The sequence below is a fragment of the Peromyscus eremicus genome, chromosome 1 (assembly GCF_949786415.1).
Source record: "Peromyscus eremicus chromosome 1, PerEre_H2_v1, whole genome shotgun sequence".
Lineage (NCBI taxonomy): Eukaryota > Metazoa > Chordata > Mammalia > Rodentia > Cricetidae > Peromyscus > Peromyscus eremicus.
In genome coordinates this window covers 164106705-164122098 of record NC_081416.1, presented here as the reverse complement: position 1 = coordinate 164122098, position 15394 = coordinate 164106705, and the positions used below count along the sequence as shown (strand labels likewise).

The following is a 15394-nucleotide window of genomic DNA, read 5'->3' as shown; positions in this document are numbered from 1 at the left end:
CCTCAGAGCCCACAGGACACCCCAGAGCAGTTGTAAATTAGCCTTTATTGGGAGGGACAGTTGGAACACCTTCCAGCTCCTTGAGATAGAGGAGTTAGCGGGTGGGCCTCAGAGGAAGAGGAGGCCGGGGAGGTGGGGGAGGTCACAGGCCATCGGTTGAGCCCTGGGACCCCCACAGTCAGAGCTGCTGAGACGGCAGGGCCCACAGCGGCAGCTGAGGGCCACGGGGAAGGAGACCATGGGGTCCACACCAGGTGGGCAGCCAGGGAGGCGGACAGACGCGAAGCGCAGCTCACGGTAGGTGCACACAGGCTGGGGCACAGGAGGTAAGGCAGCCGGCAGCACTCGAACCTGGGGCCCAGGGAGAAAACAGTGCTGGATGCCCCCGCACCCTGGCTCTGCGCTGAATATCCACCTGATCCTCCGAACCCCCGCAGCAGCTATGACCCCTGCCCAGGTGCCATCCCCGTATACCCCACTCACTGCCACCACCTGCCTGAGGTGGCAGTAGTGTGTCTGAAGTGAGGTCCCGGCCCATTTGGTGAGCTCACCATGCTAGGACAGTAGCCGGCACAGATGCTGGTGGTGAAGGTGACGCAGACTGGGCAGACCTCATTCTCTGCGGCCAGGGTTGCGTTGACAGGCCGGCACAGTGGCCGCAGGGGGCCCCTGGAGGCCCATACCACACTTGGGCTCAGCAACAGCCACAGTAGCAGCCCCTGGGACATAGCCAGTGTCTCAGTCTAGCCCTGGGTTTCCATCCCGGGCTCAGGACCCATTCAGTGTAATATAGATCCTGGCCTTCAGGACCCATCACCTGCCATCCAATCCATTTCTGTCCTGCTGGGAGCCCACCAGCTAGGACGCCCCTCCCCCCAGGTCACAGGGCTGTCCATCTGTTCCAGCCAGGGTCTGGTGGAGTTGGGAGATGTCCCGGACCCTACACTCTTACCTGGAGTCTCTCCATTCTCGATGCCTTCCCTACCTTGGCCACCTGACTTTATACCTGCAGGTTGTGGGGGTGGCAAGGCCACCAAGCAGCGGCTGTAGGCTTGGGTAACCTAGACACTAATCTCTTTGGGGGCGGTGACAGACAAGGTCAGGGAAGTGAGGGACCAGCTCCTGTGTCACGGTGATCGGCCTCACACTCAGCCCAGGTGTGAGCCTAGCGGACGTTGGGAGTGCAGGAAGGACCCTTGGATCCTTCACCCCATCACGGAAGGGGAAAGGGGAGAGTATCCTGTAGGCTGCTGGCTGGGCCCCTAAGGTGCTGGAGGCTAGCTCATTCTCATGCCTCGGTGCAACCTTATAGAAGGTACAGCTATGGCCTTAGGTTCCCCCCATGCCAAGTGGGCCTCCAACTGTACCCAGACACCTTCAACCAGAGGTGGAGCAACCGCCCCTCACCCAACTCCCTAATCAGGATGCATGGGTCCAGAAATGGGTGTGGTTTCAGCTATAAAACTCCTTGATTGGTAAGCTCCGCCTGGAGGAGGCTCCTCTGCAAGCGTGGGGTATGCCTGGGTTGACCTGCCCACAACCCACAAATCCGATGCTGGAGTGTATGTCTGCCTGGTGGGCAGGGCTCACATGCTCACACCAGCTCTGCCCTGGCACTCCCATAGCGGGAGTTCTCAGTGCAGTAGGCCTTGGGCACGCTGTAGATGCCAGGCACTGGCTTCGGGTGGGGGCCTCCCCGGGGGGCCTCTAGTGGGCAAAAGCGGTCCAGCTTGCGGAGCGGGTGCACCGAGGGCCCATAAGACTCCTGGGTCAGAGGCAGGGCCCCTAGGTATGGCACAGCCGGTGGCACTGGGCGCGCCCGAGCTAGGCGCTCCCTTGGTAGCAGCTTAAGGTGGCGGGGGCGCTGTGACTTCACCACTGTGTCCTGGCCAGGGTGTCCAGACAGCTCTTTCCTGTGGGTGGAACAGCAGGTGAATAGGACCAAGAGCAACAGAGTTCGGATCCTGGAAATGGGCTCTTGCTGCCTTAGAGGAGGCTCTGGGTTCTGAGCTCCGGAGTGGAGCTTGGGTCAGTACTGTGGTTCCTGTATCTGCAGTTGGAACTGCAGAGCAGAGGGTCAGAGGCTCACCTGGAGAAGTCACGTACAGAGGTGGTCAGATAGGGCTGGAGGCGGCCCAGGACACCCATCTTACACACTGTAAAGGGCTGGCCAGCCAGCTCTGGGTTTCTTGTCCAGGGGATTAGGGCCTGAGGAGTATTGGGAAAGGAAGTGGACAAGAAAGATACTGGGTGTACCCTATCAAAGCTCTCCCACTGGTCTCAGGCTTTGTGCCTCAAATCAGGGTCCTTGGGAGCCCTGCACTCCATCTTAAACACTGGCCAAAAACCCAAACTCCAGCTGCAGCCACACCCCCTTTCCAGTTCCCTCCTAGTCCAAACAGTTACCCAGACACTGGACATTAAGTGTATCTTGGATAACAATCCCACCTAACTGTTTCCTCGCCCGTAAACCTAACTTCCATCTGCTAACCTGACCCTGTCTCAGAATATTCTAGTCCAGCTCTGAGGAGCAACTACTTAACTTGGTTCATTGCACCAGCACGCCACAGCCTCAGAAGCAACATTGAGCCTCCTCCAGAGGCCAAGTTTCAGTACCCTGACCCTAATCCAATACCTTTTAGCTACATCCTCGAGTGCAAGCTTCCTCCAGCCCAGCAATTGAGTCTGATCCCTAACCCTCTGGACAGCCCAGGCTCCTTCCCACAGTGTCCGAGCTTGCTTGCTCTACCTGGGATGGGCCCCCACGGTGGTGGTCAGCGAGCTCCGGGGGTTGGGGCTCCACAAAGAGAGGGGCACTCTGCTCCAGACCTGGGCAGCCCGTGTACTCGGCCTTCGTCTCGCTGATCTGGTATTTTGTGTCCAGGGGGACACCCCAACCCTGGTGTCTTCTTAGCTACAAGAAGGTGGTCCAAAGACTCAAGGTGAGCAAGCAGGGGCTTCAGCGTCCAACTCTCCATCCCCCAGGCTGCAGGATTCCAGAACCCTACCTTCTCTGCCAAAGACTTGATCCCAAGTACCCGCCCAGGGTCCTCATGCTCTGCTGCCTTGGGCTGAGCACAGGGCCCGCTGTGTGTCTTGGGCCTGTGTGCCGAGCCTGAGGTGGTTTCCCATCTGTTGATGACTTCGTCAAAGGCCCAGATGCGCGGGTCATGCCTCACGGCTGCGGGCAGGGGTGCCAGGACCGTAGGCTGGGGAGAAGGCGCATAGTTCAACCAAAAGACCCAAAGAGCCTTCCCCTTCCCCTCCAGCTCCTGGCGTGCAGGCTCCCAGGCCCCGCCCCGTTCAAACCAAGAGCCTAACCCTAGTCCTCTTTCCTCCTAGCACACAGGTTTGTGAACTGCCCCCTTTTCCTGTCTCCTGGGTCCTCTCACCTGTAGAATGGGCGGAGGAAAGGGTGCCGGTGGGATCCTGTGGTGGGCGACCCCGCTGCTGGTAAGATGCCAGCTGGGCCAAGTTCCAGGAACCTCAGTTTCAGAAATGGGGGACCAGGGGGGCCCATATCGCAGAGCTAGTGTCCGGCCTGCCATAGTTCTCACACTCTCTGAAGCCAAGTGGCTTGTTGTGGTATAGCCGTTGCCCCTCGTAACAGAACCCGCCCACCCTCAGCCCAGCCAATGGCGTGGGGAGAATTCGGGAAACTCAGACTAAGATTTTGGAAGAGGAGGATGGAGGAGACCCTACTAAGACCGGCAGGCACAGAGACACAGATATGTGGGGAAGGGTGGAGACTCCCAAGAGAGGAGAAAGGAGGCAGGAGGTCGGGGGACGGGGATGGGGGGTGGAGAACTAAACGCCCCTTTCCTGCAGGGCCCCTGGCCCTGGGGCTGCCTCCTCTTCTGCCAGGCCTGCCTACCTCGGGGTAACAGTTTCCAGACAGCTCTTTTCCATGAAGGCTGAAGGCTGAGCGTCCCCAGTCCTGCCTGCCTTTCAGTTGGCTGAAAACTTCCACCTGGGTATGGGGGCTGGGGGACGGGGGTGGGGGGTGGGAAATACGCCAGGAAACAAAAAAAGGGGCTCCTCACCCACAGAAAAGAGACAGGAAGTCAGAGAGACAGAGGGAGGTGGTTAGAGGATGGGAATACAGCCACCCTCAGAGCATCAGGGGCCCGTTCTGCCTGGCTAGTGGTCCAGGCTCACTCAGGATGGGAGAAGCTGGCCTCCAAAGAATATGTTTATACACCCTCCTGCGGTGGCATTGGCTGTTGCTCCAAAACGAGGGCTGTCCAGTCCAGCCTGGTCTACCGTAGAGAGGCCCTCCCTGTCTCCCGGGTGTGGATGCACACACCTGTGATCCAAGCACTCGAGATGAAGGTGGGTCGGGAGAGATGGATCAACAGTTAAGAGCACTGGCTGCTCTTGCAGAGGACTAGGGTTCAGTTCCCAGGACCCACATGGTGCCTCACTAACATCTGTAACTCCAGTTCCAGGGGATCCAATATTCTGTTCTGGCCACTGCAGACACCACCATGATGCACATCATACATGAAGGCAAAACACTGAATACACATAAAATAAAGAAATCTTTAAAAAATGTAAGGTCATCCTCAACAACATATTCCAGTTGTAGGCCAGCCTGAGCTTCATGAGAACCTGTCCCAAAACATTTTTTTAAAAAGATGTGTGTGTGTGGCGGGGTCCAGGTGATGGCATGCTTGCCCAGCATGCAGGAGGCCCAGGTTCCAACCCCAGCACTGCGTAAATTGTAATGCCAGCACTTGGGAGGTGGGAGCAGGAGATAAGGAGTTCAACAGTGAGTTCAAAGCCAGCCTGAGCTGCATGAGAGCCTGTCTCCAAAATCAAAACTAAACAAAGAAGACTAGGGTCTGTTCTGGGTATGAGGCATCCAAGCCTGCTTGTACTTCCCTGGATGCTCACTACTCAAAGCAGAGTGCTGTACTCCAAGCCAATACTTGTCTGCCTTGGCCAGGTCAGGCTCCTCATTTCAACCCCAGCTCCACCATGATGGTCTCCACTGACCACATCCTCAAGGTTCTAGGGCCAGCTGCTTCCATCGTGTTCCCACTTGACCCATCCCCCCAGCCCCCTGCGCCCCATGCCCCTGCCAGTCTATGCGACCCAGGCTGTCCTGGAGCTAGAGGCAATCCTGTCTGCAGCCTCTCAAGTGTTAGGATTACAGGCATGTATCACAACAGAGCCCACCCCCTTTGTTTCTTCTTTTTGAGATAGGTTCTCATGTTGACAAGGCTGGCCTCGAACTCCCTATGCAGCTAAGAACAGCTTTGAACTCCTGATCTGTCTGCTTTTGCCTCCCAAGTGCTGGCATTGCAGATTTCCACCACTGTGCATGGTTTATGATGTGGTCCTCAGGATAGAGCCCAGGACTTGATACATGCTAGGCAAACAGTCCCTAGTGCTCACATCACTTTTTCACACGTTCTTTCCTGGTCCCTCTTGCCAGGGTGAGCCAGGATCCTCTGATGTTGGAATGGTCAGCAGAGTTAAGTATAAGGTCTAATACACAGTAGATAGCAATCATTGGCCATTATTATTACTGTCAAGTTCCTCCAGGAGAACTCCTATTCGTCCCTTGAAACTCCATTTGGTTTCATCAAACATTCCACACAGATTGAGCTCTCAAAAATGAGAGATTTGATTTTTTTCTTCCAGTTCTCAATCAGAAGGCACAGTAGAGCAGCCAGGTGGCCTCTGAGGTCCTTTAGCATCCAGCTCTTTTCTTTCCTCAACCTGAGCAGTTCCCAAGCTGGAGTCCTCAGGCCCGGCCTGTTCGGCTGAGCAGCGTGCAGACGCAAGCTGTATCGATCCGAATCCAACGCCAGCCCACGCGGCCCTGGGAGTCTGCAGTCAACGCCCGCACGTAGGACTGCTTGGCCTTGCATTCCGAGAGCCAGTGCCTCCGATCCACGCCGCGACAACCCCCTCCGCCCACTCCGCCCACACCCGGGCCACCTTCCCCAGCGCTTTCGGCCTTGCATCGCGTCTCGAAGAAGTACTGACGCAGGGGACTGCCACCTGCTGCAGGCACCTCGCCCAGCACCTCCACCTCGCGCCCACGCAAGTCCACAGCCGTCCGCCGGTCCGTCACCCAGCCACTCACTGCGTCGCACACCGCCAGCTCACCCCGGCGGCTCGCGGGCGCAGTCTCACTCACCCCACGCCGGCTGCGGTTGGCTGGGGTCGCTGCCGGCTCCCCATAGGCTCCGGCCTCCAGCAGGAAGAGGAGAGGGGGCCCAGCAGGGGCGCCCCTTGACAGGGCCACACGGGGCGACAGGAGGTCCCACTCAGGGGCCAGAAACGGGGGCAAGGTGGAGGATGGGGGTTGGGGCTCCATGGGGACGCTGGGGAGGAGGAAAAGGAAAAGGAAGAAAGAGCGGGAGTGGTGAGGGAGCATGGCTTGCACACCTGAAAATGGAGAAGAAGGAAGACGCCTGGGTAATAGAAGTCAGGGTCCCCCCTGTGCCCCCCCCCACGGCTGTCAGCCTGGCAGACTGTGGGAGGACGTTAGGGGCACCCTGTGTTCTAGAACTTGGAGAATGCTTAACTCTTAGATTAATAGTAACTATTCAGCTGGTGTGAATGAATAGCCAATGCTGGATGTGGTGATGTACACCTGTAAACTCAGCACCCAGGAGGCAGAGGCGGGAAGATGGCCACATGTTTGAGGCCAGCCCTGTTTCCACAGTGAGTTCCATGCCAGCCAGGGCTGTACAGTCAAACAAAAGGAGAAATGATTTCTACCGGGTCACACAGCCAGCAAGTGGCGTGGACTGGATTCTGGGCAATGCCATTTGGCCCTCATGTCCTACAACCCAGAGAAACCCCTGAGTGTGAGACTGACCCAGGTGCTGGGAGATGCTGGGAGGGAGATGGGGAGGCTAGAACATTCTAGAAGCTGGCCCAGGACTGGAAAGCAGCAGATGAATGAATACCAGACCTGTCAGCAGCACCTCCACCTCCTCACTCTGGGGATGGGGGCCCCCAAGCTCTGTGGGGCCCCTGTGTAGGATACAGGTAGTCTCCTCCCTGACATCTCAGGAGAGGGAGGGGGCAACCACCTGTGGGAGGGAAGGAAACCGGTTACATAGGCAGATGGGGGAAGGGCACGCCCCCCGCCCCCCAAAAAGCCACCCTTTCCAGAGTCTTTGCAAGCCTAGGGTACCCTGGAGTAGAGGCCCCGCCCACTCCAGAGGCCCCTTCCCGGCGCAGGTGACAGCTCTGGAGGGATGGGAAGCAGATGGGGGTGGGGTGCCGAAAGCTGGGGCAGGTGAGGCAACTGGAAGAGATTACATCCCCTCCTCCCGCTCCTCCACCGGACGCGGCGGGGGTGGGGCCGGCCTGGACACCCGGGTCCCTGCCGGCCCACGCTCAGGGCTCTGGGTCCCTGAGGCTGCTTCCTGGAATGTTCGCTCCTCGCAGGACAGGCCAGGGCCCGCCCAAGACTCCGACTGCGCATACCTGGAGTGTCTGTCTGGCCAGGCTCCGAGATGGGGGAGTGGGAAGTGTGGAGTGTGAGCAGGGGCAGAGGTTGAGCACACCAACACAGGGAGTGCGGGTACCCGCTGCCTCCTCCCTCAGACCCATGGGTCCAAGGCCCCAGAACCATCCTCCCGCAGCGAGGGTGTTCTGGTTCCCCAGATGCCTCCCCCTGCAGACTAGGTTTCTCGGACTCCGGCCGCCTCCTCCCTCAGACCCACAGGTTCTGGGGTTGCGGCCGCTCCTCCAAGGTGCTTACAAATGGGGACGCCCTGCTTCTCCATCCAGGAAAATTGGACTAGGGATCCCTACTCCTGAGTCGGTTGGAGGAGATCGGTTCTACCATTTGGACACTTCCGTCCTGCCTCAGTTTCCTCCGCCAAGCCCCGCCCCTGTCGGCCCCGCCCCCGTCCCTCCCTACCCGGGGGCTGGGCGACCTGGAAGGCGGAATCTGCCAGAGGAGGCGCGGAGCGCTTACCTGGGGCGCCCTTCTCTGCTCCCTGGCTGCCCTTGGCGGCGCCGCGGCTCCTCCTCCGGCTCGCCGGCAGCTCCGACACCCGCTGCCAGCCGGCTACTCGCCGTTTGCGCTTGGGAGGGCCTGGGTCTGGGAGGAGGCGGGGCGGCGCCCGACGGCGGAGGAGGGGCAGGGGATCCCGCCTAGCACGCGCGTGCCGGCACCTCGGAAGCCCGGCCTCGGCAACTTCAGTTCCAGAGACTAGGCTATAGCCCTCCTCCCTCAGACACGGGGATCCAGACCCCTCCCCTCCTCTCTCAGACTTAGGGGTGCAGGCTCCAGCCCTCCCTCTTCAGACACAGTGTTCAGAACCCAGCCCTCCTCCCTCAGACACGGGGGTCCAGGCCCCAGCCTTTTCCTTCAGTCCCCGGTTCAGGCCTGGAATTGCTATGGTGTCTAGTACAGGGTCCCACCCTCTGCTCCTGTCTCCCCTCCTGGATCTCCCTGCCAGACATTAGCCAGCTGGGCTTGTGCAGCGATAAGGCCCAACGCCAGAGACAGTGACTGTGGGGGCTCCCCACATAGTCTTCTATCCTGGAATTTCCTGGCTGGGGACCAGGGAGTCTCGGGGCGGATAAGAAAACTTCAAGGTACTTAGAGCGAGGAGAACATGGTGGCCTTTAAGAACTGTGAGCCATAGTGAAGAGAAAGAAGACAGAGGGGAGAAAAACTCAGCCAGAAGAGCCAGAGCCCCGGGGGCAGGGAAATAGTCCAAGAAGTGGACCTGGGAAAGAAAGGCAGGAGAGCCCTCAAGCAGGGCCGGCCTCACTGCAGCTGGACGGTCCCTAGGGTGGCCCTTTGCTCTCCCATGGCCCTCTGTGAGACTCTGGTTCCCCTACCCCCAGCTATATTTAGGAGGAAAGCTGACACTTGCCTTGGGGGGGTCACCCAGCACCCATCCCCCCCAACCTAAATATAGCATGGCAAAGTGGCAGGAAGGGTGTCCCCAGATTAGGGTTTTCCCCACAAGTTGCCATCCCAGCCAGGGTGACTCAGAGCCCACTCCAGTTGTTTACTGGAGGTGGGAAGGAACACTTCCTAGCCTGGGTGTCCATTTGGGTCACCCCTCTGACCTCTCACTCTTTCCTGACATCCCTACCAAGGGACTCCAACTCCAGTCAGTCTCAAGGGCGAAGTCTGTAAAGAACAGGGAAATTCTGTCTCTTTTCTTGTCTCCTCCTCTTCCTCCCCCCTGCCCCCATCTCCTTGCTCTCTGAACCCTGCTTCTCTTCTGCCTGGCATCTGTCTGACCCAACATCTCTTGCATGTCCTCTGTGATCGAGTCCATGCCCTACATCTCTGTCTTTGGTGCCTGTGTGCAGGTAGTCTCCGTATCCATGACTGAATGTGAGTCTACGTAGAAGACAAGCGACCACCCCGAGGTTCTGTCATGCCCAGCACCATCAGGCCCTCTCCACCATCCCTCCTTCCTCTTGTATAGCAGGATGGCTAGCGATGAAGAGGCCTCCTCTCACATCCTTTCCCTGATGTCTGATGTCTCAAAGGAGGCAGATCCTCCCAGCAGCCCCCCTGAGATGCTTTACCCTCCGGTCTTAAGCAAGAGTTTCATGTGACTGAAGCAGGTGACATCGTTATCAAAAATAACTCAACACTCGGCACCAGTGAACAGGTTTTAATAAGTTAATGCCAGTCAGATACCTTGATCTCTGTTAGTAATTGTAACGTCTCCTCTTCCCTAAACTGTCTCTCAGTCCCAGAAGACTCCAAAAACATTTCTCTCTGTAGCCCAGGATAATACTGCTCCCTCCAATATCAGCTTCCTCCTCTATGAGATGCAGGGCCAGGCAGTGGTGGCCCAAACCTTTAATTCCAGCACTTGGGAGGCAGAGGCAGGAGGATCTCTGTGAGTTCAAAGCTAGCCTGGTCTACAAAGTGAGTTCCAGGAGCTACATAGAAGGACCCTGTCTCAAAAGACAAAACGAAACAAAAAGACACAGGACCAGTGGCCTCTGGTAATACCTGCCTACCAGAAGCTGTGGGGGTGAACAGGCAGGCCGATGCCAGTCCTGGCCCTCTGACGTGCTGTGTGACCTTGGGGGAAGCCACAGCGTTTTACAGCCTTGGGTTTCTGCCCTAGGAAACACAGAGCACCTCCAGGAGTGTAGTGACCTTCCTTGGCTGTGAGGGATGCTGACGCCATGGCTTAGAGTCTGTTATGACTCAGAACAGAAAGGGTGACCCTTGGGCTCAAGGCTACATGGCTTCCCTTCTCTCTCTTCTCTTTAGTACATCTCTCCCTCTTTCTGCATGTCTGACATCCACCACTCTGGGCCATCCCTCATTCTTGGTTTCCTCTCTCTGGGTCTCTCTCCCTCTCCTCCTTCCTCTTTCTCACCCTTCCTTTCTCTCCTCTCTCTTCTCTAGGTCTCTGTCCCACTGGTCCTACTCTTTCCCTGTGTTTTTCTTCCCTTGTAGCTCCAGTCTTTGAATCTCTGTGCTACAGCTCCGGGCAGCATAGCCCCGGGTCCCAAGTGAGCAAGGTAAGCTGACTACTAGTTCCCACAGAGCCTCCAGATAGATGGGGCAGGGGACCCAGGACAACAGAAACTGCCAGCTAGAGTGCATAGCCCCGAGCAAGCTTGCTCAGTGGGCCACACACACCCACGTGCCCATGCTTGCTCCCTTGCAGTTAGTTTATCTGTGCTGTGACTCTTGGGTCCTGATGCTACTACTTATCATGGTCCTATGGTCATATGGCCCTCACATACACTCCCACAGGACTCACAGTGACAGGAGTCAGCATGGTCCCATGAGACCAAAGAAGTCATCAGACTCAACTGTATGGCCCTTAGAAGACTCACACTGTCACACATCTCAGCTTTGCATGGCCCTAAACAGGTTCCAGCCCTATAACATTATATAATGCAGAGATTGTCGCTTGGGGGTCTCTGTCCCTCACTCTCTGGGTCTCTGCTTCCTCCTATCTCTTATACTCTAACCCAGTTTTTCCCATCAGGACCCAGGGTGATCACAGTCTGTCTGCAAGGCTCCATAGCTCACAGAACCTAAAATAACGTGGGTCCTAGAAGAAGCACGAATCCATACACTCTTCTGTGCATCTCCACATAACTTCTGTGCATGACTATGCAGCCACATGATCACTCTTAACAGTGGAGCCAACGTGGCCCTAGAGGACACAAAGCCACATGACTGCTCATCACATACTTGAATGAGACCCCACTTAGACCCAGGAAACTCACAACCATGACAAGCCTCTTTTAGTGCTACTCATAGGGTCCTGTAGATTTGAACAACCGATGGGGACCCCCTGGACTCAATGCAAACCCTGGCCATTCATGTCTACTTAAGGCCCCCCCGAGGAGCTACCACGTGACATAACTCCACATTCAGTCTCTGTTCCTTAACCCAGCACCTGCCCCTCCTCCCTCCCGCCCACTGCTTCGTGAAGACCCCCGCTGTCCCTCACACCTCCGTCACCATGTGTTTCCCAGCGGGAGGCCAGAGTGGCGGCAGGAGTTCAGGGACCTCAGCGTCCACCAGTCCCCCATTAGCCTTGCCCTCCAGTGTGACGCAGGGCTGCGTGTCCACATGGCTGTACATCCCTGCCTCTTCACCCTCTGTCTCCCGGTGATAAAAGTAGCTGAAGTTGGAGACGATGACGGGTACAGGCAGAGAGATGGTGAGCACGCCGGCAATGGCACACAGAGAGCCCACGATCTTGCCACCCACAGTGACGGGTGCCATGTCTCCATAGCCAACTGTGGTCATGGTGACCACGGCCCACCAGAAGGATTCTGGGATGCTGGTGAAATGGGTATCCACCCGGTCCACTTCAGCAAAGTAGACTGCACTGGAAAAGAGGACCACACCAATGAAGAGGAAGAAGATGAGGAGACCTAGTTCACGCATGGAGGCCCGCAGCGTCTGACCCAGGATCTGTAGGCCCTTCGAATGCCTGGATAGCTTGAAGATACGGAAGACACGCACCAATCGGATGACCCTTAGGATGGCCAGGGACATGGCCGGCTGACCCACACCCCGCTGCCGGGCTAGCTCGGTGCCCAGCGCCACAAAGTAAGGCAGGATGGCCACGAAGTCGATAAGGTTCATCACATTCTTGAAAAATACGGCCTTGCTTGGGCAGGCCACCAGACGCACCAGCAGCTCAAAGGAGAACCAGCAGATACAGAGGGTCTCCACCACAAAAAACGGATCACTGAAGGGCAGACGGGAAGGAGCTCCTGGCACGGGGCTGGAACCATTCAGCCCAGTGAGAAACTGCAGAGGGGACAGAAAGGGGTTAGGGAGACGGGCCAACACCTTTAGTCACTGCTTCAGTATCAAAGTAGCCATGTTCCCAAGGTTCCCCGGCGATCTGACTGTCCTGTACAACCCAGGACCCTAGGGACTCTCTTTGGATGGCTGACTTTCTGTTCTTCAGACCTTTGGGCAAAAAGATCGTGTCTCAAGGGCCTGGTGGTACAAGCCTGTCATACTCAGTAGACTGAGGCAGGAGAAGTAAACTCAAGGCAGATATGGGTAACTTAGTGAGATTCTGTTTCAAAATAAAAAGTGAGAGGCTGGAGAGATGGCTCAGCAGTTAAGAGCACTGGCTGCTCCTCTAGAGGACCTGGGCTCAATTTGCAGTATCTACATGGCAGCTCCCAATTGTCTGCACCTCCAGCTCTGGAGACGCATTGCACTAGACAGGCACGAGGTGCATATGTGCACACATTCAGGCAAAACACCCACACACATAAAATAAAATAAATCTTTAAAGATAAAAGGGGGAAGACGGTTGGGGATGTATGCAGTCATTGACACAGCCCCTGCTTAGAAATCCTCTGAGGGGCTGGGGTGTGGCTCAGTGATAGTGTTCCTGCCTAGAATCCCCCAGTGAGGGGCTAGTGGTGTGGTTCAATGGTAGAGCTCCTGTCTAGCATCACCCAGTGAGGGGCTGGGGGCTCGGATCAGCGGTAGAGGGCCTGCCCAATGTCCTGGGTTCCACCATAGAACATCAAAAATTAAAACAGGGTCAATTGCCATAGCACACATCTTCAACCCCAGCACTCAGAAGGCAGAAACAGTTGGATCTTTGTGAGTTTAAGTCCATTCTTGGTCCATATAGCAAGTTCCAGGCCACCCTCGGCTACATAATGAGACCCTGTTTATAACATTTTTGCCGTGTCTATAATTTTTTTTAAATTTATTTTATTGGTGTTCTGCCTACATGTATGTCTGTGTGAGGGTGCTGGATCCTGGAGTTACAGACAGTTGTGAGCTGCCATACCGGGGCTGGGAATTGAACCCAGGTCCTCTGGAAGAGAAGTCAGTGCTCTTAGCCGCTGAGCCATCTCTCCAGCCCCAATTCTTTAAATAAACCAAAATACAGTCCCTGCTCTTTCACTGCTGGGAACTCCTGATTTCATGGTTGATCAGGGAGAATCTTTCCTTCCAGTATTTTGCGCACGCGTGTGCGCACACACATTGAATCTCCAAGGGCAGGACCCCGCTCTGGTTCTGCCTTCTGCATGCCTAGCCTTTCCTGTCGCCTTCAACCCAGCCCAGACTATAATGACTCAGAATGGTTACAGATTTTGCTGTATGGCCCTCAGCTCCACACTCCAACTTGATTCTGTGCAAATTCCTGCTACTTCAGGTCTCAGTCCTAAACCTCAACCTACCATGCTCCAGCAGTAAACCCTGGCCTGACCGTGCACCTTTCCTATCTCCCTGCCAGATGCACCGGCACTGCAGTCTTCCAGCCTCTTTGACCCCACATGCTCATTTCACACCGCTAGGGACAGAACCCAGGGCCTTGCACCTGCTTGGCAAGCTGTTCTCCACTGAGCCATGCCCCCAGCCCTTCACTGATGGATTTTAGGCAGGAGTTCTACCACCGAGGCATTGCCTCAAGCTTCTCAGTTGGGGAATCTAGGCAGGGGCTCTATCTCTGAGCCACGCCCCTCACTGGGGGACTCTTTTTTTAAATTATTTATTTATTTATTTTATGTGAATGGGTGGTTTGCCTGCATGCATGTCTGTGCACCACGTGTGTGCCTTGGTGTTCAAGGAGGCCAGAAGAGGGCATCAGATCCCAAGGAACTGGAGTTACAGATGGTTGTGAGCCATCATGTGGGTGCTGGGAATTGGATCTAGGTCCACAGTCAGTGATCTTAACAGCTGAGCCATCTCTCCAGGTCCCTCACAGTGTAGGGGGAGGCTGCAGCTCTATCACAAGGTCACACAAACCCCAGCCTTCACTTCGTGATTGTATACAGAAGATCTACCACTAAGCCACATACCAGTCCCTCACTGAGGAATTCTGGGCAAGTTGTCTACCTCTGAGGCACATCCTCAGTCACTATTGGGTTGTTCCGAGGATTTTTTTAGTGCTTCCATCCTCCTGCCCTTTGCCGCACCTTCTGGCTGGCCAGGTCTTCCAAGGTCCCGCCCTGGCCCTCCCCAAATCCCCGCCCCTCACCGGGCCAGTAGCAGCCGCCACCGGCGCGAGCCCCGGGTCGTCGCGGTCGTCGCGGAAGTCTGGCAGCGTCTCGAGGCAAAAGACCACGATGGAGACCAGGATGACGAGCACAGAGACCACGGCGAGCACTCGCGCAGCCTGCGAGCTCTCGGGGAACTCAAAGAGCAGCCAGAGCTGGCGCGCAAAGGCGTGGCGCGGCAGCGGCCGCTCGGGTGGCACCGCGCAGCCTTCGTCCTCGCGCAGCCGTGCCAGCGCCGCCGCGCCCAGCCCGTAGAAGGACACCTCCTCCAGGAAGACGTCGAGCGGCACGTGCGCCGGCCGTCTCAGCCGTCCGCCCGACTGATAGTAGTAGAGAACCGCGTCGAAGCTGGGCCGGTGTCGGTCGAAGAAGTACTCGCGGCGTGCGCCGTCGTAGAAGCGGCTGCGGCGCACCGGATCCCCCAGCAGCGTGTCCGGGAAGCGACCGAGCGTGCGCGCGCGGGTCTCGAAGCGCAACCCGGCCACATTGAGCACCAGCCGCTCGCAGCAGCCGCAGGGCGGCGGGCACCCCGGCTCCATAGCGCGCGCAACTCGGACGACCGGCGGACGGACGTGTGGCTCCGACGCCCGGCCCCGGTGCCGCAGCCGGCCCAGCCGGGTGTCCGGTGTCCGCGCGTAAAAATAGCATGGAAAGTCCGGCCAGGGCGCGGGGGAGGGGGCGGCGTGACCCCGCGGGGCGCACGGCGCCCTCTGCTGTTGCCACACCTGACCCTCCCCACGGCCACCCGCGTTTCCGTGGGTCTCAGGAGCATTCCCTTGTAGTCATCTATTTTATTTGTTTGGCTTTTGGTTTCATGACACAGGATCTTAAGTAGCCCAAAGTGGCCTAGAACTGTGTAGCTGAAATGACCTTGAATTTATGATTCTCCTGCCTCCACCTCCCAAATGCTGGGATTACAGGT

The 15394-nt window shown here is 57.0% G+C and overlaps 4 protein-coding genes and 1 long non-coding RNA gene across 5 annotated transcripts; 1 reads left to right on the top strand and 4 right to left on the bottom strand.

The window, feature by feature from the left end:
• Positions 1–26: 26 nt before the first annotated feature.
• LOC131923856 (lutropin subunit beta) lies at positions 27–743 on the bottom strand. The gene is made up of 2 exons (XM_059279066.1): positions 552–743; positions 27–351 (listed from the first exon to the last, which is right to left on the bottom strand). Exons 1-2 carry the CDS (start codon positions 726–728, stop codon positions 109–111), a joined length of 420 nt encoding a protein of 139 aa, XP_059135049.1. The 5' UTR covers positions 729–743; the 3' UTR covers positions 27–108.
• A 698-nt stretch (positions 744–1441) lies between these two features.
• On the bottom strand, positions 1442–3622 carry Saxo3 (stabilizer of axonemal microtubules 3). The gene is made up of 5 exons (XM_059279038.1): positions 3393–3622; positions 3009–3209; positions 2750–2914; positions 2090–2208; positions 1442–1913 (listed from the first exon to the last, which is right to left on the bottom strand). Exons 1-5 carry the CDS (start codon positions 3546–3548, stop codon positions 1595–1597), a joined length of 960 nt encoding a protein of 319 aa, XP_059135021.1. The 5' UTR covers positions 3549–3622; the 3' UTR covers positions 1442–1594.
• Positions 3623–3818: 196 nt separating this feature from the next.
• LOC131902453 (uncharacterized) lies at positions 3819–6588 on the top strand. Its single transcript, XR_009377087.1, has 2 exons — positions 3819–3974; positions 5650–6588. It is a non-coding gene; the product is annotated as an uncharacterized LOC131902453 (long non-coding RNA).
• On the bottom strand, positions 5191–7843 carry Ntf4 (neurotrophin 4). The gene is made up of 3 exons (XM_059253452.1): positions 7733–7843; positions 6935–7055; positions 5191–6402 (listed from the first exon to the last, which is right to left on the bottom strand). Exon 3 carries the CDS (start codon positions 6389–6391, stop codon positions 5753–5755), a length of 639 nt encoding a protein of 212 aa, XP_059109435.1. The 5' UTR covers positions 6392–6402; positions 6935–7055; positions 7733–7843; the 3' UTR covers positions 5191–5752.
• Positions 7844–10426: 2583 nt separating this feature from the next.
• Kcna7 (potassium voltage-gated channel subfamily A member 7) lies at positions 10427–15120 on the bottom strand. The gene is given in 3 exon segments (XM_059253451.1): positions 10427–12247; positions 14454–15062; positions 15064–15120. Coding segments are annotated over 3 exon segments (1482 nt in total). The 3' UTR covers positions 10427–11431.
• Positions 15121–15394: the final 274 nt, after the last annotated feature.

What these genes read in the sequence shown, in the direction of transcription:
- LOC131923856 (XM_059279066.1), bottom strand. Translation starts at nt 728, where the DNA reads ATGTCCCAGGGGCTGCTACTGTGGCTGTTGCTGAGCCCAAGTGTGGTA. An exon ending in CCGGCTACTGTCCTAGCATG is followed by an intron (nt 352 to 551) that starts GTGAGCTCACCA and finishes CCTGGGCCCCAG; the next exon opens with GTTCGAGTGCTGCCGGCTGC.
- Saxo3 (XM_059279038.1), bottom strand. Translation starts at nt 3,548, where the DNA reads ATGGCAGGCCGGACACTAGCTCTGCGATATGGGCCCCCCTGGTCCCCC. An exon ending in TTCCTCCGCCCATTCTACAG is followed by an intron (nt 3,210 to 3,392) that starts GTGAGAGGACCC and finishes CCTTCTCCCCAG; the next exon opens with CCTACGGTCCTGGCACCCCT. An exon ending in TCTGTACGTGACTTCTCCAG is followed by an intron (nt 1,914 to 2,089) that starts GTGAGCCTCTGA and finishes TTCCACCCACAG; the next exon opens with GAAAGAGCTGTCTGGACACC.
- Ntf4 (XM_059253452.1), bottom strand. Translation starts at nt 6,391, where the DNA reads ATGCTCCCTCACCACTCCCGCTCTTTCTTCCTTTTCCTTTTCCTCCTC.